General features: G+C 37.5%; 1 protein-coding gene across 1 annotated transcript; it reads right to left on the minus strand.

The window, feature by feature from the left end:
* Nucleotides 1–1,734: 1,734 nt before the first annotated feature.
* Asic5 (acid sensing ion channel subunit family member 5) lies at nt 1,735–26,741 on the minus strand. Its single transcript, XM_052178686.1, has 10 exons — nt 26,702–26,741; nt 23,754–24,060; nt 19,244–19,481; nt 17,250–17,375; nt 15,243–15,392; nt 14,225–14,372; nt 11,755–11,811; nt 9,137–9,305; nt 3,445–3,536; nt 1,735–1,895 (listed from the first exon to the last, which is right to left on the minus strand). Exons 1-10 carry the CDS (start codon nt 26,739–26,741, stop codon nt 1,735–1,737), a joined length of 1,488 nt encoding a protein of 495 aa, XP_052034646.1.

The raw sequence follows: 26,741 nt of genomic DNA on the forward strand, positions 1-26,741 counted from the left end.
CAACTTTTCTCTGGGTAACATTTGAAACTTTGATTTTCAAGGACAAATACTTTATCTTCTCACCACTAATTCCCAAATAGATATCTCTCCTTCACTGAAATGCCAGCCGAATTATCTGGACACAGTGTCAACAGTCACATTGGTCATCAATGTTCATTCCAAACAGTGGCTTCCATGTCAGGATATGTTAATTCTCAGAACATTGCTCTCTTAATTACCCAGCAAGAAAGAGTGAAGGTGCCACGAGGTCAGGAAGGAGAGGTAACCAAACAAAACGATACAGAAAGAACTGGGAATTAGATCCATTTCGTCCCTGCTGAAGACTGATCTCAGGTCCTCAGATGTGGTAAGTACAGGTTAACTGTACCAACAGCACGGAAGTTCAAACTCTTTGCCGTGATTATTGTTAAGTGTGTTAAAGAAGGCTTTTTAGTGATTCACCATTGAATGAAGATTCTGAGAGGTTGAAAGCAGGTGATCATCTAAAGCATAGTCAGTGGAATGGTTGGATTTCTGTCTAGATTAAATAAATGCTGAAGTGTTGTGCAGTCTCCCTCTATACCACAGATCCAGTCCATTTTCAACTACATTCAATTTATGAATCTGCCAATACAGAAAAATACAGACTCCTGCCCCCTCAAGTCAGTTACAATAAAGCCATCCAGAGGAAAGAAGAAAAATACTATGGTTTAATGAAAATAAAAATTCTGAGAAAGTTCACAGAGCACAAATTATATTTCCTAAATGGACAGTTGTGTTGATTGTCTGTTGTGCTGGCTTGGTTTTGTTCCTATGAATAAAATACCATCATGAAGAGGAACTAAAGAAAAGTAAGTTTATTTGACTTAAGATTCCAGATCACAGTCCACTTCTGAGTGGAAGTCAAGACAGAAACTTGAGGAATCACATCTGTCCTTAAGAACAGACAGAGGATGGGCAGGCATCTGGGTCCTGGCCTGCCTACTTGCTGACGTAAGTAGCTTTCTTCACTATCACACAGTGCAGGGCTCTCCCTATGGGATGGTGCTGCCTACACTGAGATAAGCCCATTGAAAAACAAGACAATCCCCACAGATACGCCCAGGAGCCAAGCTGAACTACGCAATTCTTCAGTTGAGGCTCTATTCCAGTGGCTCTCAACCTTTCTAATGCTATGACTGTTCAATACAGCTCCTCATGTTGTGGTGGCCCCCAACCACAAAAGTTTTCATACTGCTACTTCATAAGTGTAGTTTTGCTACTGTTAGGATCATAATGTAAATGTCTGTGTTGTCCAGTGATATTAGGTGATACCTGTGAAAGGGTCATTTGACCTGATCAAAGGGGTTGTGACCCACAGGTTAAGAACAGCTGCTCTATTTCCAGGTGATTCTAGGTTGTGGTGGGTAGACATTAACAAAATTAATCACAGCCATATATATACACTTCATTGGGTATGATTAACATACTTAGATATAAAGATTTTACCACTAATTATTATAAGATTAAGATATGCATACCATGTAATTGTTACTAATTTAAGTCCTGAAGCTACAATAGTAAAAATAAACAATACAGAATATTTTAAACAAAAAAGTGTGTGCACAGAAATGGGAATCTTCAATGATTTTTATTAGTCTTTCCAAACTATGTCATAAAGTCTCATAACAATGAGTAAGCTATTATAATTATATAATTATATGTAGTATGAAAAGAAAACCAACACTTTTATTCTAATAGAATATTCATATTCTTCTAAACTATCTGAGGTGGAGAAGTCCGCTGGGTCGTTTCAAGTATTTTCAGCAAAAAGAAAATGAGTACCCAGTACAAACTGGTGAACACATATTCAATAATTTCTATAATTGTAATCAGGCTAGCTCCACAAAATAGTCCCAGCTGACCGCCAACATCTGCTGTAATAAAAATTCATAGAGAAATTATATTTTATACAACAAAAAGTGAATATTATCATATATAACATTTTAATCCAATAATTTATTATAACTGATATATGAAGACACATAAATTATATTATTTTCAAATTTAGTATAAATAAAATAATACTCACTAGTGATACCTATCAATAATAGTCATACAAATCATTTCAAAAAGGAAATGGTATAAAACTGTTTCCAATACTTTGGACTAGAATTCTAGGTGAAAATTTTAACTACAATGTAATGCGCACTCATGAAATACTAAGCAGAACTGGCAGTTGGTACCAAAAGGCCTTACAGGATTATGCTGTTTTCCAAGAAGGGAATTTTCATGCATATGGCCCTGCTAGTATCCTAATTAAATTTTATATTAAACATTATGATGGTTTATTTAACCAAAATCTATATTTAAAACACTGCATTTTAAAACAAGTTTTTAACCTACATCAATACTCACAACATTTACATCTGAACAATTTGTTAAGTGTGTGCTTCTAAGGCATTAAGAACCTTCTCTAAAACCTTTTCACGTTCTCCAGAAAAACTCTCTTGAAAATAACCTCAGGGAGTTTAGAGGTTTTAGGTGGGGGGATCCACATGGAGACAGAGGTTGGGGAGGAGGTATGGGATGTGCAAGAGTCAGAGGGTGGTTGGGGGGTGGGGGAAATAAAATGTGAAGTGTACAAATTTAATTAATTAATTAATTAATTAATTAATTAATAATAAAGAAGACATCCCTCCATCCTCTAGATCCCAGCCATCTGCCTTTTGCTTTCCCCCATAGATGTCCCTGTTCTAGTACTGCCCTCTGAAGATTACTTTATTAATAGTCTACTTGGACTCATCTTTAGGAAACTGGTGTTTGCTAAATATGCTATGGAAGTGTATTTTCTGCAGGAGCTTTGAAGAATTTGGATAATACCTCACTGCCCTACTCTCAGCTGCTTGATCTGACCAGGCTTATGCCTGGATCTAAAGCTCTCCACTGACTCCTGTGTGCCTTCCTCGAGTGTGTAACTGCAGCTAGGAAACTAGTAGTTTGTTAAAGACCCCATGTTGCAATAGCAAAAGCTAAGACCGTTAAGAAGCTTAGGACCATTTTTCTTCTTCCTGGGATGAAATCTTCTGTGGAATTCCAAGGTAAAATAATATAATCACACAGGATATGTGTGTGTGTGTGTGTGTGTGTGCACATGCATATATGTATGCATGTATGTATGTATCTGTGTATACACATATGCATGTATATACAAATACACACACACACACACACATATATATATATATGTCATGTCATAATGGGCAGATTTGAAGGGAAAGCAACTGTGAGTGAAACTCAAGATCCACATCTTCTTTGGTAAAATCCTGTGTGGTGAAGTCACAGTGACCAGTGTTTCCTAGGGAGTATAAACACTGGTAGGAGACAAGGACAACTGACTTTTTTTTCTCCACTGACAACCTGAGTCCTGTACAGAAAAGTAGTCTGACAGACATTGAGAGTTGAGGAAGGAGTGAACACACTTACCAAGTAACTCGGGCACGCTCACTGCCTTTTGTTGCTGCGTTATCTTATAGTTTAAGTCACTATAGTTTATTTCAATGTTCACGAGATTCTCCCTGGGGATGAAAACAGAATGAACAAGGCCTGAAAGCGTCACCTCAGATTTTCATCCCTGTCTTAGGTCCAGGGATCATTTAGCATTGCATTGGCTCCAGCCTGTGCTTGCTCAGTGTTAATCCCATTAGCATTATCTTGCCATTGTGATATTTAGAACGCACACACACACACAAAACCAAAAGCACCTCTTTCCCCAACATCTCATAAAGTTTCTATGCCTCATTCTTGAGAAACTGAAGAAAGACAGCAAATGTACTAATCTAACTGTGGCCCAATACGTTTACAAACTTTTGGATTATAATTTTAATTCTAGTCTTGACTTTTTCAGGTTACTTAGATGATCCTAAACAAGTAGTGTTGTTTCCTTGTCCAAGATCAGTGTGATAAAGCCTAAAGCTTTTAGTGAGAAATTAAATAAATATGAACCAGAGTAAATATAAACCAGCTGTCCTACTGATAAATGGAATTCTTATTTATTGCTGACGTACTTGAGCAAAGGCTTTATTTTCTTAATGTCCTCTACAGATCTTCATATGTGTCAGAGTCGCTCAATGCCACCTCAAAACCATTATTTGTTATATAGTTGGAGGCCACAATTATCTCGTCTCTCTACTGAGACCTCTACCTTGGATTCCAATCATCTATTTGATTGATTTTTGATAATTACACTTGCTTGTCTAATAAGGATACATTCCAAAGTATTCCAAGTAAACATTTTCTATTTTCCATTTGGCACCTCTAACAAGTCTAACAGGAAATCCTGTGTGTGAACCCATCAGCATCTACATAGAGTCCCATTGATTCACACCCATTGCCTCACACCCATTGCTTTACACCAACTGCCTCACACCCACTGCCTCACACCCGCTGCGTCACACCCACTACTTCACACCCACTACTTCACACCCATTGCTTCACACACACTGCTTCACACCCATTGCCTGACACCCATTGTTTTACTCCCACTGCCTCACACCCACTGCTTCACACCCACTGCCTCACACACACTGCTTCACACCCATTGCCTCACACCCACTGCCTCACACTCATTGCTTCACACCCATTGCTTTACACCCACTGCTTTACACCCACTGCCTCACACTCATTGCTTCACACCATTGCCTCACACCCACTGCTTCACACCTACTGCCTCACACTCACTGCTTCATACCCACTGTTTCACACCCATTGCTTCACACTCATTGCCTCCCACCCACTGCTTCACACCCATTGCCTCACACCCACTGCCTCACACTCATTGCTTCACACCATTGCTTCACACCCATTGCTTTACACCCACTGCTTTACACCCACTGCCTCACACTCATTGCTTTACACCATTGCCTCACACCCACTGCTTCACACCTACTGCCTCACACTCACTGCCTCATACCCACTGTTTCACACCCATTGCTTCACACTCATTGCATCCCACCCACTGCTTCACACCCATTGCCTCACACCCACTGCCTCACACTCATTGCTTCACACCATTGCCTCACACCCATTGCTTTACACCCACTGCTTTACACCCACTGCCTCACACTCATTGCTTTACACCATTGCCTCACACCCACTGCTTCACACCTACTGCCTCACACTCATTGCCTCATACCCACTGTTTCACACCCATTGCTTCACACTCATTGCCTCCCACCCACTGCTTCACACCCATTGCCTCACACTCATTGTTTTACACCCACTGCCTCACACCCACTGCCTTACACACACCCACTGCTTCATACCCTACTCTTTCACTGTCACTTAACACATCATAACCTCACTAGAAGTTCTGCAGTAGTTGTCTGGCTGGAGATTATGCTTCAATTTGAGGTATTCCACCTCAGCAAATACCCTCTGTTCTTCACACAATAATAATTCTTCAACCTGCTAAATCATGTCATGCTGGCTTATTCCCCTGACACACCTGTGGCACTGTTAGTGAAACATTGGCGTGGACTTTTGTAGAGTTTGGCTCAAGGTCATTTCCACTCACAGTCCACAAACCTGAAGGCAAGTCTTTTTTCACTCTGGCTTCTTTAGATGATTTTCATCCATCTGTTCTGTTACAGCACTTAACACTATTTAATACAACTTATGTGCTTGCCATCCATGTCCTCCAGAACAGAAATATGTGCAAGAAGGCATGAATTTCATGTTTAATTCATCAGGGCATCCCATGCCTATCAGAGTCAATGAATCTGAACACCCAATACATGTTCATTGTATATTTGTTAAAACTGCAAAAACATAAAGATGAAACCAACAAATGTGTGGCTAAATATTAACCTGTCCATGCTGTAAACCGAAGTTGAAACCAATCACCACATGATCTTCAGATGTCAATAAGAATTTTAATGGAGAAATAACCCTAGTAACAACATTTCCTGAAAGAGCATAGCATTCTCTAACATAGCTAAGAAACATGGATATAAGCCACTTTCCTTATTGGTTGCAGTCTGGGGAATCAATACTCTAATGTACTTAATTAAAAGTACTCCATTAATGTGTGTAGTCAATTTCCATTAATCCTAATGCTCTGTAACAGAAAAATGTACAATAGTTACACAGATCCTCATTAGAGGTTGTAATATTTACAAGTGATGAAACCGTTACCAAAGTGAAAGAAGTAACCACGTTGTCATGGGAAATCAGAAATTTTAGTAACATTTTCATCTTTGTGTTCTCTACTGTGCTCTTAATTTGCATCTACGCTGATAATATTGTTTGACTTTCCAAGCTAAACATTAATGATCATTTACAGAGACTATCCATCTGTGTCTTCTGGGATGATAAATTCCTTTTCTACATAAATATTGTGATATTTATGCAGCTTTTCTCTGGTAGTTGACTCAGTCACCTGTGTGGGCCCCTGCAACTGAGACTCAGGGCAATAAGGAAATCATTCTATTAAGTACAAGAACACTTGCTTGTCTTAGGCAAAAAAAAAATTGTTATAAAATAAAATCAGTTTTAATAACAGCAAAGAGATAAAACTCATCATGTGTCTATATTACTAACCTCTAGGAGCTTGAGCATTAGTACAGCATTAGAGGAAGTGGCCTAGTTATGCACAAAGCAAGCCATTTTGTACAACTTTATTTCAAAAATTCCCCCAATCGGACAATTTAAAACACCCACTTTTATAACCAGTATGATTTCATCAAACCCTGCCACAAATAAACAGGAACTCCCTGCTACACCGTGGCCATCCTCAGGTAAGTTAAACTTCCCTTTGTCTACACACCAGTGCTCAGCAACAGCTGCATGGAGCACTGGGACAGCCAGAGTCTGTTCCAGGAAGAAAGATGTACAGTGTGCATCGTGATTGCCCGGGAGGTTGCTTCTCTTTACATCCTATTGTGAATTCCATAGATGCTATCTGGCATGTTTCCTAACACTATGATTGTCGATCCTTCTAACATCGCGCTGGCTGCGTCTGGCAATTCCTTTGTCCTGCTCTGCTGCTTGCCTTTTCATCCTGGTCACAGCTTCCACTAGTCCCAAACACGCAAGGTCATGTCCAAGTTAATTAAGAGCAGATTATTAGTAATAGTTGGTGGGTTAAAAAAGGAAACAGATAATGGCATATATTTATGTGGATTGTATTTTTAATTCATCAGTACATCTCCAGGACCATACATATACATCTTACAAATAAAATAATTCTGAATTAAGAAGACATTTAAAAATGGTCTTCTATATCATGCTTAATGATATTGGCATAACACTATACTCAGAACATATTTAAAAGGAACACAGATGTCTGTGTTTTAAAAAGATATGATTGTGATTTTTTGTCTGTTTTTTTTTAATCTATATGCTGTGTGATTTATAACTCAGAAGACCTGTCATTTTGAAATGTATTTTAAAAATTTCTGATTAGTAGAAATATTGTGTATGATTTTACATAAGAATTAAAACAAACCCTAAGATAAACTGAATCAAATCATGCTTTCTGTAAGGTACTTGGTCATGCAAGTATCAGTGAACTTTAACTCCGTTAATGTATTTTTTATTTTAATAGTTATAAGTACTAATATCAACATATTATTTCTGGTTGAGGCCCTAAGTCTATAAACATAACTGACACACACACACAGACACACACACACACACACACTATCAGCTCTCTGACCTATGGTGCCAAAGTGCCCTTTGGTAAAACACTGGGATAACTGTCTCTAAAGCCTGGCCAGGGAGTTCCCTGGAGTGGAAACCAAAGCTTATTACAGGCTTAGTAGCCTGACCACTTGTACAATAGATGTATCATAGCTTATGGCTTTAAAACTCTTTCCAACCTCTTTTAAAATAATTGCTCAGTGCCTCAGAACAGACCTTTGGAGCTCTGTCCTTGTTTCTTGGTGCTCCCTACCTGTTTGGGATTTCTAAGGATAACAACCTGTTTACTACTATGTGACAGTTACACTCAAAGATGAGCCTCCTACATGCCTGGAGAAAGCTTGCTTAACAATACACAGTGGCTAGAAATGGTTCATCCAAACAAAGGGCTTCTTTTCTTGTTATCGATAATTCAGAAGGCTTGATCCCCACCCCGTGGAGTCAATAATCCACCTATGTATATTGTTCCAAGTAGAAAAATAAGGGCAAGAATTAGATACTGGCAATCATCTGTTTTACTCTGTGTGTGGATTATTAATATAAACTCAGGGAGGCAGAGCAAGGAAAGAAAACGTCAGCATTTGTCAGTTGGACAAGTCTCAGCAGTTTCTCTTTGTAACAATGAGAAATGAACCTGTTATAGGATTATTTTTGGTTTTTGTTTGTTTGTTTGTTTGTTTTTTGTTTCTGGAGAACACACCTCCTTGTTGAGGGCCACTAGCCAATATTTGTAGTATTGTTACCATACAATTGTTCCAGCTCCCTTATTTTCACTATTAATTTCTGCTTTAGTAGTCTAATACTAATGGACTTTTCATGTCCTCTGTCTATGCCAGTCTGGAAAGTTTGCTACTAAAATATGGTAAAATATATTTTTTCAAATGAGACATGTTGGGATTCCTTCCTCTGAAAGACACTAAAATTTCATTACAACATTGCCAGGAGCAACATGGTGTGGAAAAGGAATTAATTTGGCACTAAATTTTGGAGTTAGACTCCCATGTCATTGAAATTTGGTGAGCAGAGGCCAAGTTCCTCCCATATCATTGACTGCCTTGGTAGTCAGTTATTTAAAACTCAAGGAGCTTCAATTCAATGTGGGAAAATAAAAATAATTTCTTCTTCACTTATTTTATGTAGTTATTAGGAGACTCAAAGCACAGTGTGTCCAGGTAAAGGCTTGCTGTACTTTAAGCTAATATTAGCTAGCCTTCATATTTTCTCCCATTAGGTCAGTGAAGGGAAAATCACAAACCATTGTCTTTATTCAACATCCTATGACTCCATTTAAAAGCTAAAGTAAGGGGCAACATGTGATCCTACCTGGTTTTAAATCCCTATTGTTTTCTTTGTCGGCTCAATGACATCTGCATTGCCTTCTTCCATCAACCACCATGTCATTTTCCGAGGACTTTGAATGTTCAGTAAAGAAAGATTATTATTAATCATGAATAATTTGTAAGATTAACTTGATTACCGGATATATTCTTGGCTTTGATTCAATTTCTTGGCAAGAAATTTTGTTGCTTTTTGACTTGGGAAAGTAGAATAAGAAACGGTAGCTGGGTATTCTGTTTCTTCACAGGACACAGGACAGCTGGATTTGTGTGTTCCCATTGTGCACAGTCCTTTACTCTCGATGTGATCTGAAATGGAAGCCAGTACAACGGGCTCATAGAAGATTCCACAATGGGAGGATAAAATTCATGATTTTGCCTTCTGTATTGAAAACATAGTTAAGTATGCTTAATATCTTAGTAAACCATGCTTATATTTTACTGTTAATAAAACCAACAAGACAGAAGATAAAAGTTATGACCTTCACCCCCGCCCCCAAGTCACTGTGACCATATCTTCATTAGGAATGAAAACGTCTAATAAGCTCCTGGACTATTTCCAAATATGATCAACTGTTTGGACAGACCAGGATAGAGAGTAGTGCATGCCATGCCATTGTGAGAGGAACTCCAAGATACAATTCTCAGCTACCCTTATCTTTCGACTTATCTTAAATCGGAGTCAAATATTCTGTTGGCTTAAGGCTCCTTGTTTTCATTGTCCCATAGCTTTTCAGGCGGCCCCAAGATTCTCCGGCTACCAAGTTGTCACCTTTTAACCTTCTAACTATGCATTTCTCTACCTAGATATACATGATCCAACACACTCAGGAGCGTTTTTTCATACAGATACTTGAATGTATGCTCTCTGATACACTCCCACACTCATATCCACTAATCCCTTACACAGGCACTCATGCCCACACTCACATTCACACACTCTGGCACGCTCATATGCTCACAACTCACACGCAGAGCTTTGTGATCCTCTTTGCCCACAGCAGTCCCCAAGCTGCTAGGTGTGTGACTTGTTTTCCTGGCTTCTGCAGCATTCACCAGTAGTAAGAAATCATCAGTTTGACAACATAAGTTTTATTCTTTGTGGTTTCAATATTACATTTGCATATTTGGTTTGGAAACTAAAGAAAATATAAATTCTACTTCGTCACTAGACCTTGAAATATTTTATAACAACTTAAAAGAAAATGTTAATTCTGTTGCTGCCATTTGAAAGGTATTTCTAGAATGGGTTAGAAAAGAAGGCTTTCATAGAAGAGTATAATGGCTAGTTATGTCACCTTGAGAAAACCTAGAAATATCTGGGAAGAGAATTTCCATCAGATGTTATCTAGATCAGGTAGGCTGAGGCCATTTCTATGAACATTATTTATTCTGACATTAATTGAAATGGGAACAGCTACTAACTGGGAGGAAACATTTGAGACAGTTTCTCAACCTGTGGGTAGCGACCCACTCTGGAAGTTAAATGATTCTTTCATGGGGGTAACCTAAGACCATCAGAAAGCACAGATATTTACATTACAATTCATAACAGGAGCAAAATTACAGTTATACAGTAGCAACATAAATACTTTTGAGGTATGGAGCTACTACAACATGAAGACCTGTATTAACGGTACAGCATTGGAAAGGTTGACAACCACTGATGTAAGGGATCTTGAAATGCACGCGTAGGGGACGTAAAGTGAGAACAAGTTTGCTTTCACCAGCTCACTCCTCCCTGCTCTTAACTGTGACTGTAACATGTAATGTGATCAGCGCTTCCTGCTTCCTGCCCCCTTGATCTCCCACAGTGATGGACTGAACGTAGGCTGGAATTGGGAGGCTTTCTCCTTTCTCCCCTGGTTATTTTGATGAGTTCTTATGTTTCACAACAGAAACAAACATAAGACAAAGACATACAATATATTACATTTTAAGAGGGAGACCAATGATGTCAAAACATAAATATGAAGTTACGTGTATGGCTCAAATTATACAAGCATAGAATATTGGTATCTATGAAAATACATAGGCAAAATAAATGCATTTAAGTTGTTGTCAGTGAATAAGACACGTATGCTTCTGAATTCATTTACACAAAAATGTTATATGTGACATATGTGTGAATTAAATACAAGAATGGTTCTTAGAAAATATAAATTATTTTCAAACTAACAAGCTTTTACTGAGTACTATGTGCTTCATTTTCTAATTTGGAATATTTGCTCTAGTGGTAAAAATGCTTTAGTAATGCTATAAAAATCAAGGATAATTTGATAATATAGTGAGTAGAGGTTATAAACAACATAAAGATTTGGAAATAAACCTGTAAACTCTTGCTGGCACTTTATTATCATGGCCTCTAACAGAGATAACCTGTGGTCAGAGGGAATTTTCTTTTACTCTTTCTGTTTAGGTAGTGAGTGTTAAGGAACTTCTAAACATTCTTTATGGAGCTATTTTTTTCATTCCTGGTATAACCACAGTGTTATTTCATATCTTATGACTAAATAATCTTTTTTTCAAAAGATTTATTTATTATTATAGCTAAGTACAATGTAGCTATCTTCAGACAGACCAGAAGAGGGTGTCAGATCTCTTTACAGATGGTTGTGAGCCGCCATGTGGTTGCTGGGATTTGAACTCAGGACCTTCAGAAGAACAGTCAGTGCTCTTAACCACTGAGCCATCTCTCCAGCCCCCAGAACTAAATAATATAAGCTTTCAAAGTAAAAGAAACAATCAAGTCACTTACCAAGGATGGGATTCACACAGTTGTAGTATTTTAGTAGGTCACACTCTACACCAATTCCTTAAAAACAGTAAGTGTAACATATAAAGAGATTTCTGGATGTAAATTTCTCCCATTAAAGATGATGAAGCTTTGGAATGTGCAGCTATCTGGAGAGGTAATTTGGAGATTGATTCTAGACATGGTTACTTGATTTCACTGGCGTCTTTATTTCTGAGGGTGCAGTTTATTGAATTCAGGACCTTATACAATGCCAAGCAAACCTCCAACACTGAGACGCCCCCACCATTGAGATACACATGGGCCCCAGACTTTTGATAAAATTAGCAACCTGAATCAAAAGAACATTTCTTTACTATATCTTCCTGCCTATTTATCCTTCATATGGATGTTTATTCCTTGGAATATAAATGCACAGACATATCAGAATCCAAGGTAATGGTTTGTTAAGAAGACTGTTTTGATTCGTGTTTTTCTTGTCTGGTCAAATCAAGTTTTTATGTTTTTAAATGTTTGTAGATTTTAAATTTACAACTGCTTAACTTTGTCTTATTTTTTCCTGTTCATAATCTTATGATGTAGGAAACATCATTTTCCAAATGAAGAACTAAATCTCAGAGTGGTTTGTCCTAGCCTGTGTAGTTAGAGAGGCTTTGGAGTACTCTATCTTGTATCCTGCTCTCTTTACATATTAACAGCATTTGTGCGATCAATACTGATACATAAATACATGCACAAAATATCTTTATACACAATGTCTATGCACAAAATGTCTACACACACAATGTCTACACACACAATGTCTACACACACAATGATGCACAAAATGTTGAGGTTGTGTGAGAGCCAATATTCATCATGCACCTCACACAGATATTGAGACAAAGAAGAAAAATCAGCTTACAGTATATGTAGGTTTACTCCCTGGGCAGATTAAAACAATTTAAAACAAAACAAAAATGGCCCTTGAATCTAACAGGCATTTGTTTATTGGTATAACACATGTGACTTCTGAGATTAGCCACAATGTTTACTCAATAATCCTCAAACTCTAAAGGAGACTGTCCTCTGAGGGTTGTGGACAATTGTAAGAATGCTTGTGAGACTAGAGAGGAGAGTTATTTGTGTCTCAAGTAGAAGAAATTTAAAAGAGGAGGAGGATTCTTTCCAACTTCTGGCAATGATAAATAGGGCTGCTATGAACATAGTGGAACATGTATCCTTATTACATGCTGGGGAATCTTTTGGGTATATGCCCAGGAGTGGTATAGCAGGATCGAACAGGGAAGTGGGAAGGGTTGGGTGAGAAAACAGGGGGAGGGAAGGGGACTGATGGGACTTTCGGGGAGTGGGGGTCCAGAAAGGGGGAAATCATTTGAAATGTAAATAAATATATCAATAAATTTTTTAAAAAAGTGGAAAAGAAAGAGGAGGAGGAGGAGTGGGGGAGGAGGAGGAAGGGAGGGATAAAAGAGAAGAGGAAAGAGGAATAATGTGCTAGTATACATTTTCATTTTTCTTACTTTTCTTTTCTTTTTTTTTAGGCCTTTCTTTTTTATTCGATATATTTTTATTTACATTTCAAATGATTTCCCCCCTTCTGGCCCCCCACTCCACGAAAGTCACATAAGCCCCTTCCCTCCCCCTGTTCTCCTTACTTTTCAATGAAATAATAATTTTGTGAGCCTTATTGAGAGACATAAAAAATAGATAGATAGATAGATAGATAGATAGATAGATAGATAGATAGATAGATAGATAGATAGATAGAATGAAAAAGAATATGAATGATTTAGAAAGCCCACAGTAGCAAGGGAAACAATCAAACTATTTTTGGTCTCTCCATTTTCAATTGTGTAATAGCCCACATCCCTTTATGAATACCCTAAGGAAAGGCAGCAGAATAAATGTAAATTAAATTGTTCATAACTTTTTGTTTCTTCCTTACAAGGCCCCTGCCCCTGAGGACATACTTATCCTATTTTACAGAAAACAGAAAAGATGTGACATCAGCTAGATAAAAAATTGTGAAATCACACCCAAGTTTTAGCCCTCTGCTCTGCTGCCTTCTTCAGTCCCTGTCTGAGAGATCCCTGGTCTTGGAAATACTTAAGACAGATTGCAAAATGTCTAAGTTTCTCTCACAGTTAACAGAGAAAATAATTTTCCAAACAGTGAGATCTTTAGGGTCTGTAGTGCTATATATAAATGGGACCTAATTTTAATTTCAAATGACAAAACACTTGACATTCATTCAACTTAAGGTTTAAGCTTTTAACCTTCTAAATAATAGAACTGAGGACAAAGACCGACAGCATCACTTTCTCTTCCAGAATTCTCTGTGGCGTTTCCATGCTTTCAAATGTGCCATCTGAGGTCATACCATCTGGGAATGGAAAACAACTCAAGGACACACTAATTGACTACTCTTCAAAATAAGCAGCCCGGGGAGAGCCTCTCAGTGTCCACCTACCTGGAAGCAGGAAGGGCAGACACCCGCACAGCTGCTGTATGTACTGGGCTTTGCACTCCTTCAGACAGCCGTAAGTGCTGTAGGTGGTGAAGTTGCTCAGCTTGATGTCGGGGTTGCATTCTCCCCAGGGGTACTCCTGATGGACGGTCTGAAGGCAGAGCAGACGCTCCTTAGGGGACTGACCTTTCTCGATCCATGGACGCTGTGCACGTTGACTTACTTCACCGTTTCTCCTTTATTTTTCTGACACACTAAGTTTACCCATTTTTTCACACTTCTATCTTGAAAGTCCCTGAAGGTCACTATCCGACAGCAGTCTTTAAACATTTAAGCTAAACGTTAATGAAATCACAGGAGAGGCCAGCCATTCGAAAACTTAATTCACACAAGAACAAAAAACATGTATGAGAATATTATGTCACCATAGGACTCAGGCTACTGACGAACCATCGCATCAATATGACAGAAATCGGTTTTTACTTAGCATCAGCCATCTAATGTGCAGCAAGCAAGGGCCTTTTTTTGTTACTTCACTTTAAACGTTCTAACTCTGGAAAAGAAAATCTATCCACACGCCAAGAGAACAAGGGAGTGGATGCGAATTCAGAAAGCTAATTAGTGAATTTCCCCACGTAGAAGGCTGTCCTGTGGAAGGTGCCACAAGCGCTGGCTAGTGGCCACGGCTGCTTCTCCTCCACTTTAGTGTTTTAGGAGGCTTACCAGAGGAACATTCGATTCTAAATAGATTTTAAATAAAATCTTAAGTTACCTTGGATTTAATAGGCTTCTGTGGTTTTTTTCCTAAATAGGCTAACTTGGGTTGCACATAGAAATACACTGCCTTATACTCCCTAGGAGCCTACAGATAAATGAAATGGAATCTGAAATGGAATGTTGGCCTGTCGCGTCATGGTTAAAAGCACAGGAGAAAGGTGTCTCAAAAGAAAGGTTATTTGTGTGTGTGATGCATTTCATCACCAGCTAACTCCCACTGTCTCCATAGCTCCCACTTTCTTACCTTCAGTTGACGGATGGTCACCCGTGCGTGCATCCCCACGGGAGAAGACAAACCTAAGCCGTCAAACTGTGGCTCCTTCATGGGAGAGTGAATAACAAAGATGACCCCAGCGTCGGCAAAACCAGGGGTTGGATTGTCAGTGAATTCCTCCTGAAGTGAACACAGGTAGTTTTATCAAGTGATACTGTATTCAATTTCCTAAAGTCAGTTACATCATATTAGGCCTCAAATCTATTACTGTGTGTGGGAGATGTGGAAATTTGTGATGTAAATCACCCCTTTTCAGGCTGGATCACACAGGTTCCTGTTTCTGAGTGAGTGTGCAACTTCATCTATTTCAGTTTCTCCTGACTGAATCCACATCGTTTCCCCCTGATGACCTCCCTTCCTCCCTTCCTTAGCTCACTTTCAGAAATTCAGACTTTCAGAAATTCCTTCTTGCCTCTTCTGTTTTGCTATGAGTGCATTAGAGAATCATTGGACACTCTCCTCACTCTAATTAAAGCCCAGACAGTATTTAAAATTAACACTATTTCTTTAATAACTCTTTAAAAAAATATTTCTTTTATGTATGTGAGCACACAGTAGCTGTCTTCAAAGACACCAGAAGACAGCATCAGATCCCATTACAGATGTTTGTAAGCCACCATGTGGTTGCGGAGAATTGAGCTCAGGACCTCTAGAAGAATCAGTGCTCTTAACCACTGAGCCATCTCTACAACCCAACAAAACCTTTTGATTTTTAAATATATTAATCTATGTCAGGTATAAATACAGGTAAATTGCTAGTGATGCGATGTAGTTTCAGGCTATAAAGAGAAGGTGTGTGTGTGTGTGTGCATATAAGGATTCTGTAGTCAATCAATCCACTGTTGTGTAATCATCCTTGAGGATGCATGCTTTAGCTTCCTGTAATTCAAAGGCCCTTTTCTACTGGACATTTTAAAACCCTCTAAGTAGCATTGACAAGGTTGGTTTAGAGAAATAGCTAGATGACATTTGCTTATGAAATATTATATTCCATTTGTAGGTTTCAATTGTATTATACAATTATTTTGAATTATGTCCTAATAAAATTTATAATTAATGTTTAAACTAACATTAGGGCTATTATCTAAAGACTTTAAATATTGGTCAAATATTTGCTGAGTGTGGAGTTGTATTTGGGCATGAATATAATTATTTTGAGTGGGACACAGGAGGAAGTTGTAAAAATATTAACAGAAGTTCTTTAAAAGCAGCCACGCCTTTATTAATATTTATGGGAATACAGCAATTTGCTATGATTCACAATGAGGTGACCATTGCTCTCTGCCATTCTTTTGCTTGTCTTTGGATACTTAGTATATCCACATGGCAGAAATCATGATCTATAAAGCCTTGTTAGCATAGGGAAGCATAGGATAGGAGCTGGTCATCTAGCACCGTTGCAATAAATCTAACACAATTCTAAGCTGTTGGAATACCCGAGCCCCAAGTCAAAATAACTCCCTAGGTCAGTTACTAGCATCAATCACCAAGCAAAAACAAACCATTGAACAACGAGTCTTAAGTAAAGTATACTCACGTACTATTCTTACCAGGTGTATTTTTTTCTTTTTAGAGAAGAATTCTATGACTAATAAACTATACACAGAGTTCTTCTCAAAACATACTTCAATGTCCAAATGTAAATCCTACTATGATTGTGTTTTTAAAGTGTCATTATCTATGAGTACAGTGTGATGGAACTTGCCATTTCTTTAGTCTGCTGCATGCACAGTCCTGGCATCATGGTAATAGAAGGAAGTAGAACTCTGACAATGTCTAGCCTATGCCCGAATGATAGCCTTTCTGAAACTCTAAGACAACAGTCATTCACAATCCATGGAATGCTCGAATCAATTGTCAAGGTGTGAGATAAACTAAACTGATGGAAGTTGTTTGACAGAGCAAACCACTAAAACTGGAAAGCTGTGTCCTTTCTTGCTGCTTTCCCTGCAGACTAAGATGAAGAGAAGTGGATACCTGGTGGACATCAAGCAGCAGCTTTAAGCCTCTTCCAGACACACTCACTTTATTCTTGCTTTGGATATTCTCACCATGGTTAAAAGTGTAGCAATTCCCATATTCAGTAAAGATGTGTTTGAAATCCTCCAATAGGGAAACAAATCAAATAGAGCACAATCAGTAGGAAATTCCTCGATGTCTCCAAATTCTAATTACTCTATCATTTTTTATACTTGCAAATGTTTATATGAGGATGCCTATATCAGCAAGATTTGGTGATTTATGAATGCTTTTGATCAACAGTTTACATTAGTATCATGAACATTTAGGTCAATTTGCATGTTAAGTGATACATTTTCACATATGATTAAGCTCCCCTCCCCCCAGTTTAAAATGACTCGTCTCACTTTTTTACTAATGATTCACAGAAACATGAAGTTAGCCTTTGGTGAGCGACTTCCGCATCCTGCTTTTGAGCAGTCACTGCTCCCTTCTTATGCTCTCTGGGGAGCAGTTATATTTTGCTTCCAATTTACTTCTTTTGACAATCCACTCCATTCTCAGAGATATGTGTGTTATATAAGCTCAGATGATCTGCATATCCCAAGCCCTTTTCTATGCAACTGGTTTAAGAAAAGATGATGAGACTTCCATTGAATTATCACCTGGATTCTTGAGTGGTAACGTGTCACTGTGAGAAAATGGTTGGTGGCTGAAGTTTTGGCTCTCTGAGTGACAAGAACATACCAAAAGTAGGTAGGCAAAGTTAGGAGATGGAAAGTGGGCTCATGGGTATAGCATTTTCTAAAGCCCATTCTGCTTTTAGATTACCCAGGTAATTGGTTTAGGTTAACTAAACCAAGTAATATATTTTACATCACAGATTACTAGAATTGGGTTTCTGTGTTAATGAATACAAAGTGAGGAGGAGCCCTGTTAGGTTGGAGGTCAGGTCATCTCTGCTGCTTATTTTCATCCCCATCAAGTCTCTCTTCGGGATTTCTTTTATATATTTGTTATTATATCATTAAAGAATGAAGCTGATATTTATTTTGAATTTATCTCATAGCACAGAGACATGGAAATGTAGAAAATAAGAGAGCAGCATCCGGGCATGTTGTATTTCATCCTAGACTAATTGTGTAAGTAATTGAAACAGAATTTTACAAGTTACATGTTCATATGAAGTTCGTTCAACATCTCATGCATGTGACATATAATTTTTAGTTGAAAGCCAGAAGGCTTGTTTTCTGTGTATTCTCAGAAAGTGCTACCAACTTAGATACAGTGTGATACCTGCTTAACATGGATAGAAGTGCTTTCCTCAAATATGTTGCTGACACATAAGGAAAAATTCAAAGTATTCTATTGTGCTAGACTTTTATTTTTTTAAAAAAACTATGGTTCAATAAAGGTTTTCAAACTATTTGTCTTCTATCATTTTTCCTAAACTGCCCCCTCGCATTCCTCTTCTCTCTCTCTCTCTCTCTCTCTCTCTCTCTCTCTCTCTCTCTCTCTCTCTCTCTCTCTCTCTCATAGTGTATGTGACTGTGTATGATGTACACATATGTGTGATGCCAAAGAACAACTCCGAGTGCCCTGATTTGTCACTTTCCACCTATGTCTGGGAGCTTGGCTAGTATCCAGTCCAGACAAGAGTCTAGTCTTTGCTACTCACAGTGCTAAAGTTATATGCACACAAAACAAACCACCAGACCACCAGATATTTTTATAAGAGTCCTGGATCTGAATTTAAATCACTGTGTCTGTACAGCAAATAATTCTCTCACCCATCAGCCACCTCTCTAGCCCCTTATATACAACTTCTTGAAAGAAGAAATGTATCTCACATGGATGCCACATCTCCTGATATTACAAAGCAGGAGTTAGCAGAGCTAATGAAATGTGCTTACATAAACTTAGGTTGATTTCTCAATGGATTTAGTTTTATTTGAGCATAAAACAGAACAAGCTGATAGTCTACTATTTTGAGAGAAATGTTCAAACATTACCTTTGGACCACATGTTTTTCCAAAGAACTCACAGTGCACCAAAGTGTCATGATTGAGATAAAAACCATTGTTCTTGACAAACTCTGTAATGCTGAAGTTTTGGTGATTTGTAACAAAATGTAAGGTCTCTGGAGAGTCAGTGTTGTTGGAACTGATTTCCTGAAGGCGGAGAACTTTGGAGACTATGTCCCATAAGAAGAAAATGAGGCCAAATCTAGATACTGCTTCTGTTTGGAATCTATTAATAGGGATGAAGACATTTGTTACATTGATAAAACAATTTTCTAGAAGACAGAAACAAGGCGAAACTGCATTAGGAAAGAATTATATTTGTGAAGCAATTTCCACTGTGCATTGTGTTTAGATTTTTATATGCATGCCTCATTCCTTGCATTCCTCAAAATGGCAGTAATTATATCATATTTTAACCCTATAAACCCTGAAGTGAGCAGGTTTCCTCTCTTCTCTTTGACTGTTAGCACAGAGTGGAACGTGTGGTCTACTGTTGCTAGAGTTCCATGCCACTCACCACATAGTTAACATGCCCTTCTAGAATCTTCTTATAGTCCAGACTTTGTCGTTTATTTCTTTGTAAAACTATTAAATATGGCTTAACTGATCTATAAAGGTACAAGTTAGATATTCATTAGAGGAATAAGTTATGAATATACTATATAGTGTTTATGCAAGTTGAGTATACTCCGAACCTATCTGTGGTACAGACTTTCACTTTTAATGCTTAGTATATAAGGGCGCATATTGAGCAAATGTACTATAGCTTTGCTATCCATTCCTCAGCTGATAGCCTTCCTGTCTGTTGGTCACTAAATGGTGCTGGCTCATTGTTGGCATGTACATACCTGGATGTGAATATTAACTTTCTTTTCTTTAAATAACTGGCCAGTAGTCAACATTCTGGATGCTGAGAAGTTTTATATTTAGTTTATTGAGTAAGTGCAGTCCTACTTTCACATAATTGTAAGACGTTAACTTCCTTCTCCTGTAGCCTCACAGACTCTTGTTTGTGGTTATATTTTTAGAAATAGGCATTCTTGCATGGAAGGAGTTGATAGCTCATGGTTGTCCTGACCTAGATTTTATTTTCATTTATTTTTCCTTTTCAAAGGGGAGTTGTTTATTTACTTAGTAGTTTCTGTTGAGCTATATACAAAATGATACCAGGAAGTTCCATTGAACATGATTGAGGCAACCCAGTCTCAAAAGATCAATCATGGTATGCACTCACTGATAAGTGGATATTAGCCTAGAAACATGGAATACACAAGACATAATACACATATTAAATGATGTCCAAGAGGAACGGAGGAGTGGCCCCTGGTTCTGGAAAGGCTCAGTGCAGCAGTATAGGGGAATACCAGAACAGGGAAGTGGGAAGGGGTAGATTGGGGAATAGGGGGAGGGAAGAGGACTTATGGGACTTTTGGGGAGTGGGGAGCCAAAAAAGGGAAAATCATTTGGAATGTAAATAAAAAATATATCGAATAAAACAACAACAACAACAAAAACTTTCTATATATTTCCCAAGTTTTTATATCTACAGATATTATCCTGGTAGTGATAATAATTATCATTGCATTTATGTTTTTATTTATTTAAATGTAAACTTTTGAGAAGTTTGAGAATACTCTGGTATTTTATCACAGTAAATGATGTAAGTAAAGCCTAGTAGTATTAGAAACAGAGAAATAAAGTTCATATAAGATGTAATATTGTGCTCTGAGTTTATTTTCAACTTTGATGCACACTTTAAAATACTATTCTTTAAAAACCTGTTGTTAGTGGCTTGGGGTCTAGGAGGAAGGTAGCGTTCTTGTCTGCTCCCATCCACAGGACTAGACTCAGAACCTTAAACTGAAAGACAAAGCTCGCTCCTTGTTTTCACAATGTTTGCATTAATCTTTTTTAAGGAACATGTCCTTTCAAAGTCACACATGCATAGTATCTATTGAGCCTAGTATATGAAGAATATATAATTAAATGTAAAACAATACATTGATTTCCATAAACCAACTAATACCCAGAAAGCAATTCCTAAATGCATTTTTATACACACTGGTGGCTCCAAATTGACTTCCTAAAATCATATGACACAAATTAATATTCTTCACTTGATTTCTGAATTAATGCCTGGTACAGCCCTTTACTGAGTCCTGTCAAGATATCTAAGCATGCATTAACAAGAATTGTGTACTTTACAGATAATTTTAAAGAGAAGAGATTTGGAGAAGAATTCGAGCATATTGTAACATTTTACTTGCCCTTTCATTAACTGACAAACTTCTTTTCATCAAAATTTTTCATTAAACTTCTTTTTATTTTCATTAAACTTCACATTTCATTAAAAATCCTGTAATCTGATACACATGAACTCATATACACATACATTCACACACCTGCACACACACACACACACACACACACACACACACACACACATGCTCATGCACACATGGTCACACACACATAAACACACATGCACATATATTTACACAGACTTGGGGACCATAAGTGAGCACAATAACTCACTTATGGCTCTGTAAAGACAGAGACACAGAAGAACTTGAGCCATGGGTTGTGAAATAATGGTTAACCACATACGCTCTTATTCATAAGGCATTTCTCTAGTTTTAGAAGAAGGCAAAAATGGATAGCTTTGGCAAAATGTAATGGAAATATGTGTTGAATTCTATAATGATATCTAGCAGGAATTTGATACAGAGCTATTAATAATTTACTAAAGTGGTTCCAAATAAAAAGTCCATGAATAATAACTCATTTTCAAGAACCCATTGTACAACTTAATTTTTATGACTTTATGCCAAATATAACTATATGAGATTAGCTCTTCTTGTCTGTACATTGCTTGATGTAAAGAAACTATTCAATTTTTAAATTAATGGATATTTTAAATAATTTATAAGTGAAACAGATTGACAATTCCAGCAGGCATCTACTAGGTTTAATATACGAAGACTGTATTGAATGTGACTTTGAGTATACTAGACATTAATGCTCTAAGAGGCTGATATTGATAAAGTCATTGAAAATTTTGCATTACTGTTAAAAGAAATGCCATATTATTATTAAGCACTGTAATTGATAAGAATGTAGTCCTGGGCTGGAGAGATGGCTCAGCGGGTAAGAGCACCGACTGTTCTTCCAAAGGTTATGAGTTCAAATCCCAGCATCCACATGGTAGCTCACAACCATCCATAAAGAGATCTGACACCCTTTTCTGGAGTGTCTGAGGACAGCTACAGTGTACTTACATATAATAAATAAATAAATATTTAAAAAAAAAAAAGAATGTAGTCCTTTTGTAAAAATAAAATAATGATAGTTGTATTGTTACTTTTTTCTTAAATTTTTATTGTTTTCCTTTTTGTGTTCAGCACTTTTACACATTCATAATTTTCTGTTTTGTAACTTGGTTATTAGTGAAGAGAATTGTGTCAGCTAGGTCAGGATAAGGAAAGCGTATGATTTGTGTTCTAATCTTCACACATACCTGGCCACCAGAGACTTATTAAAAATTTCTGAACCTTTTGTAGATATCATAAATCTCTGAGCAATGTCTCCTCATATTGGCTGTCAGTTTCCTACTAATAAGTGTTTTGACACAGGAAGTGTTGAAAGCAGAACCTCTGACACCTTTCTTCCTTCTGACACAGGGGAGTCAAAGGGTATCCCAGCTTTAGATGAGTTAAACTCATCTAAAAATTAACCTCTTCCATGCAGACCTTGCTGTAGATAACACGTTGTCTTAAAGAGCACCTCCATCCTGCAAAATTCCTACCTATGATCTTTCAAGCCTCATGATGGACAGTTCCAAGACTTTGTTGTGAAGACCTCATGGGAGGAAGATGTCCTTCTCACTGCTGGCCTGGTTACAGTGACTAAAACTTTCTACAGTGGACTGCAGTCCAGAGATTGAGAGTCGAGGCAAGAACTCAGCTGAGTGTAATGTTCCTCAGAGATCAGGGCCCCAAGGCGTTGGCCACAATACCGAGCTTTTGGTCTCTAGCTAGCCTGCCTCTACTAAAGCAGACATCTCATCTTATAAACAACCAAACCTCTTTCTTCATATGTTGTGCATTAGTTCCCTTGTTAGTTCTTCCTCATCTCCTCCCCTCCACATAGAGAGCCTGGGAATATAGCTATAATGGGTGTAATAATTATTCATGTACTTAGGGATACTCCCTATCATTTGCATGCTTAAGTTCAGGAAACCAGATTATTTAGCAACTGCTTAACTAATATGCTTATCTTACCTAGAATATTACTGCACAAGGGGACAGGGAAAGGGAAATGAAAGGATGAATGAAAGCATCCGGAAGCTTCTCTACTTTCTTCTCTCTGTATGTTAAGTTCAATTTAAAGACACCAGTGCTTTAAATACTGCATCAGAAAACATGTTAATCATCCAAGTAAATTTATACTTAAACTAATTTTTAAAAACCATGATTAAAACAACAAAACCTGAATGTACCTGTTCAAGTTACAGACTGTCACAGCTGGGAACTCAATTTTTTCCACATACTGAACTTCAATAGAAGTTGTCGTTGGCCACGTGAAGTAATTGACCAAACGACTGTAGATTTGCCACACCAAGAGTGAGACAGAGCCCAGCACCACAGACAGCCAGATCATTTTTCGAACCTTGTTCTCGTTCTGGGCAATATTATGCATCCCATGAAAGGAAGTAGAGATGGCAAAGTCTTGAAAGAACTTCTTCCGGTCAGTTGGAGAGGGCAGTGGTCTCTTTGAGAGGTAATGCTTTATCTTTCCTAAGAGACCTAGTGCCCACAAAATAGAAACAAACAAACAATACCAAGTAAATGAGTTAGAAAAACTTAAAGCTATTCATAAAATCTACAAGTCAAAAGTGACTAAACAGGTTACTTTTCTAATATGCAATTTGTAAAGGCCCCAGAATCATTTTGCAGTCGATGATTTATTCCGAAATCAGTAAAAGCACCAACTAGGTAAATCTACTGCTAATAAGCTAATGCCATCTAGAACCAGCTCTGGTTAGGAAAAAGATATTGGTAGAAGAAGCATATCGGTGTATTATCAAGTCCAAGTTCGAATGAGTTGCTCGTAACAACTTAGAACTTTTAAAAATAGTCCTAACTTTTAATTAGTCTTTCTCCCCAAGTAACTACAAGGTTCCTTGTGTTAGATTACCCTTATTCTCCAAGGAGTCCTAAGTGATGTCACAAGCAACCAGTTCCATAGCTAATCTTTGTCACCATGCTGTAACTTTTGGTGTTGTGATGTTTGTGTATTGTATGCTTTGTGCACAACTGTTTTACTCCTCTAGTGGCTCATCAGAATGTCAGGTTTGCAGTTCGGTGGCTTGATCAGCTCTCTACCTGCTTAGAAAATGAACTGGTACTTTTGAAATTCTTAGCAATCAATTAAATGATTATTGATAGTGCTTGGTAAGGATCAGTGAGAGTTTCAGTAAAATATATTTGATGATATATAAAATAGCCATCCTGAATTTCCCTTAGGTTACTATCCTTTTGATTTGGGGACAGAGGTTGCAAAACCTCTCTGTCAAGTTAATGGGATGAGGTCCATCTGCATTGGAAGAGGTCTAGGTTTCCTCGCTCATAACCTAAGCAACTTTAGCCATGTTTGCATTCGCCTTCTGATTCTTCTATTAACTGACAGCAATAGCATCTGCCATATGGCTTTTCATGTTAAATAGTATAATGCTTGGAGAGCATTCAGTGTGTAACACAGACCAGTAGACGTACTCAGCATTATTAAATATTTTTATTTTTCTTGTAGTGATACAGGAAATGGTGAAATATTCAGGGGTTTAAGGAATGATTTAAAGTTCCTACTTCCAAAATGAGTTCTTGGGCAAGCCAGATGACTAGATGGCTGTCTCTTACTGGGTAAAGGTGCTAGCTATGCAAGCTTGATGACCTGAGTCATGTCTTTGAAAGCCACATAAAGGAGGAAGGGGAGAACCACCTGCATAGATTTGTCCTCTGAACTCCATAGTGGCAGCTAGGCAGCCAGCACCTATCACACACACACACACACACAAATATTACTAATAAAAATAACAACATAATCCTTAGAAACAAAAGAAATAAATGAGATCTTTAAAAGCCTATAAATTCTCACAACAAAGTTATTTAAAAATTTAAATCCTTGTTTTAATTCAATAAATATAATTTTTGTCAATTTTGCAGTATTAATATTCTTCCAAAATGATCCAATCTTTTTTATCATTAAGTTTAATTTAATACCTTACTAGTTTTAATCAATACTTTTTTCTCAATTTGTAATAATTTAATGACATAAAATGCATTTTTCAACATTTTTTGATATTGAGATTTGATTTTGATATCTTATATTTTTGGTTGTGAGCCTAGCCTGTAGAGGCTGAGCCATCTCTCCAATCCTTTTTTGACATTTTCTAAAGTTTCCCATTTCATGCCATGTATCTGAGCATTCACAAATACTGTTACACCGTCAAAGCTATTACAAACTGTGTTGTCATGTTTGTATCAATCTCACTTTCTGGAATTGTGCTATCATCTATAACAGCATTACTTAATGTTTCTTTTATATCAGGTTAATCAGCGCATATTTTAAAAAAACTGTCAAAGTTTCAGATAAAAGCAGAAGGCTGAAAAACAATATCAGTTATCAAAATAAGCTCAACTGTGATCTATTCTTATTACTTAATAATTGCTTAGAAGCACTGGTGAAGGCTTCACCCTGATTAAAGAAACAGCTCAGTCTCTAGCAACTCTCATCTTTCCTACAGAAGGGACATGGGCTATTAGGGAGAAGAATAGTTTAGGAATAAGTCCCTTGCCTTAAACAGTACAGCAAACACTACCCAAATAATACATTTCAGGTTTACCTTCGGATGTCAACTCTTTTAATTAATATATAAACATTGACAGTTGTGTTAACCTTACTGAAGCATTTCCTACTATTTGTTGCAAGCATAGTGGATTTTTTTGAGTATTTCAAATTAAGAGAAACTACAGGGTGATATATGCCTGTCAGGAAGCTCAGAACCCACCAATCCACACAGTTGAGGCTTTGAACTTCCCTCACAAAAGTGAGGAAAGTATATTTTATCCAGTGAATAAACAAAACGTCTCATTATAAAGGTTGGTCATTATAGAAACACTTCAGGAACAGCAGACAAGCATACTGTATAGAAACAAAGAAACAACAAAAGTTGATTGTGACATATAGTAATATTTTAGTAGTATTTTGGGTTATTCGTCATAAGTTATTCTTTTGCTACTAAAACTGTATTATTCATTTTAAAACTCATATTTATTATTGTGAACATAATACTGAGAGTCCAGTTTTCCAAGGATGAAACCTACCCCTGCTCTCTGCTTATTTCCAGTCTTTAGGAATGGCGGATGTTGCTGTTTAAGGATCTCCTACCTTTTTCCGTGGGCATGTTTGATTTCTCAGTATGTTCCAT

Source organism: Apodemus sylvaticus, chromosome 4 (genome assembly GCF_947179515.1).
Source record: "Apodemus sylvaticus chromosome 4, mApoSyl1.1, whole genome shotgun sequence".
Classification (NCBI taxonomy): domain Eukaryota; kingdom Metazoa; phylum Chordata; class Mammalia; order Rodentia; family Muridae; genus Apodemus; species Apodemus sylvaticus.

Bases quoted from the DNA above. Each gene is read 5' to 3' on its own strand.
- Asic5 (XM_052178686.1), bottom strand. From the start codon at position 26,741: ATGGAACATACTGAGAAATCAAACATGCCCACGGAAAAAG. The intron at 19,482-23,753 runs GTACATTCAGGT...CCCTATTAATAG, and splicing joins ACAGTCTGTAACTTGAACAG to ATTCCAAACAGAAGCAGTAT. The intron at 9,306-11,754 runs GTAAGTGACTTG...CTTCCATTTCAG, and splicing joins CTGTGTGAATCCCATCCTTG to ATCACATCGAGAGTAAAGGA.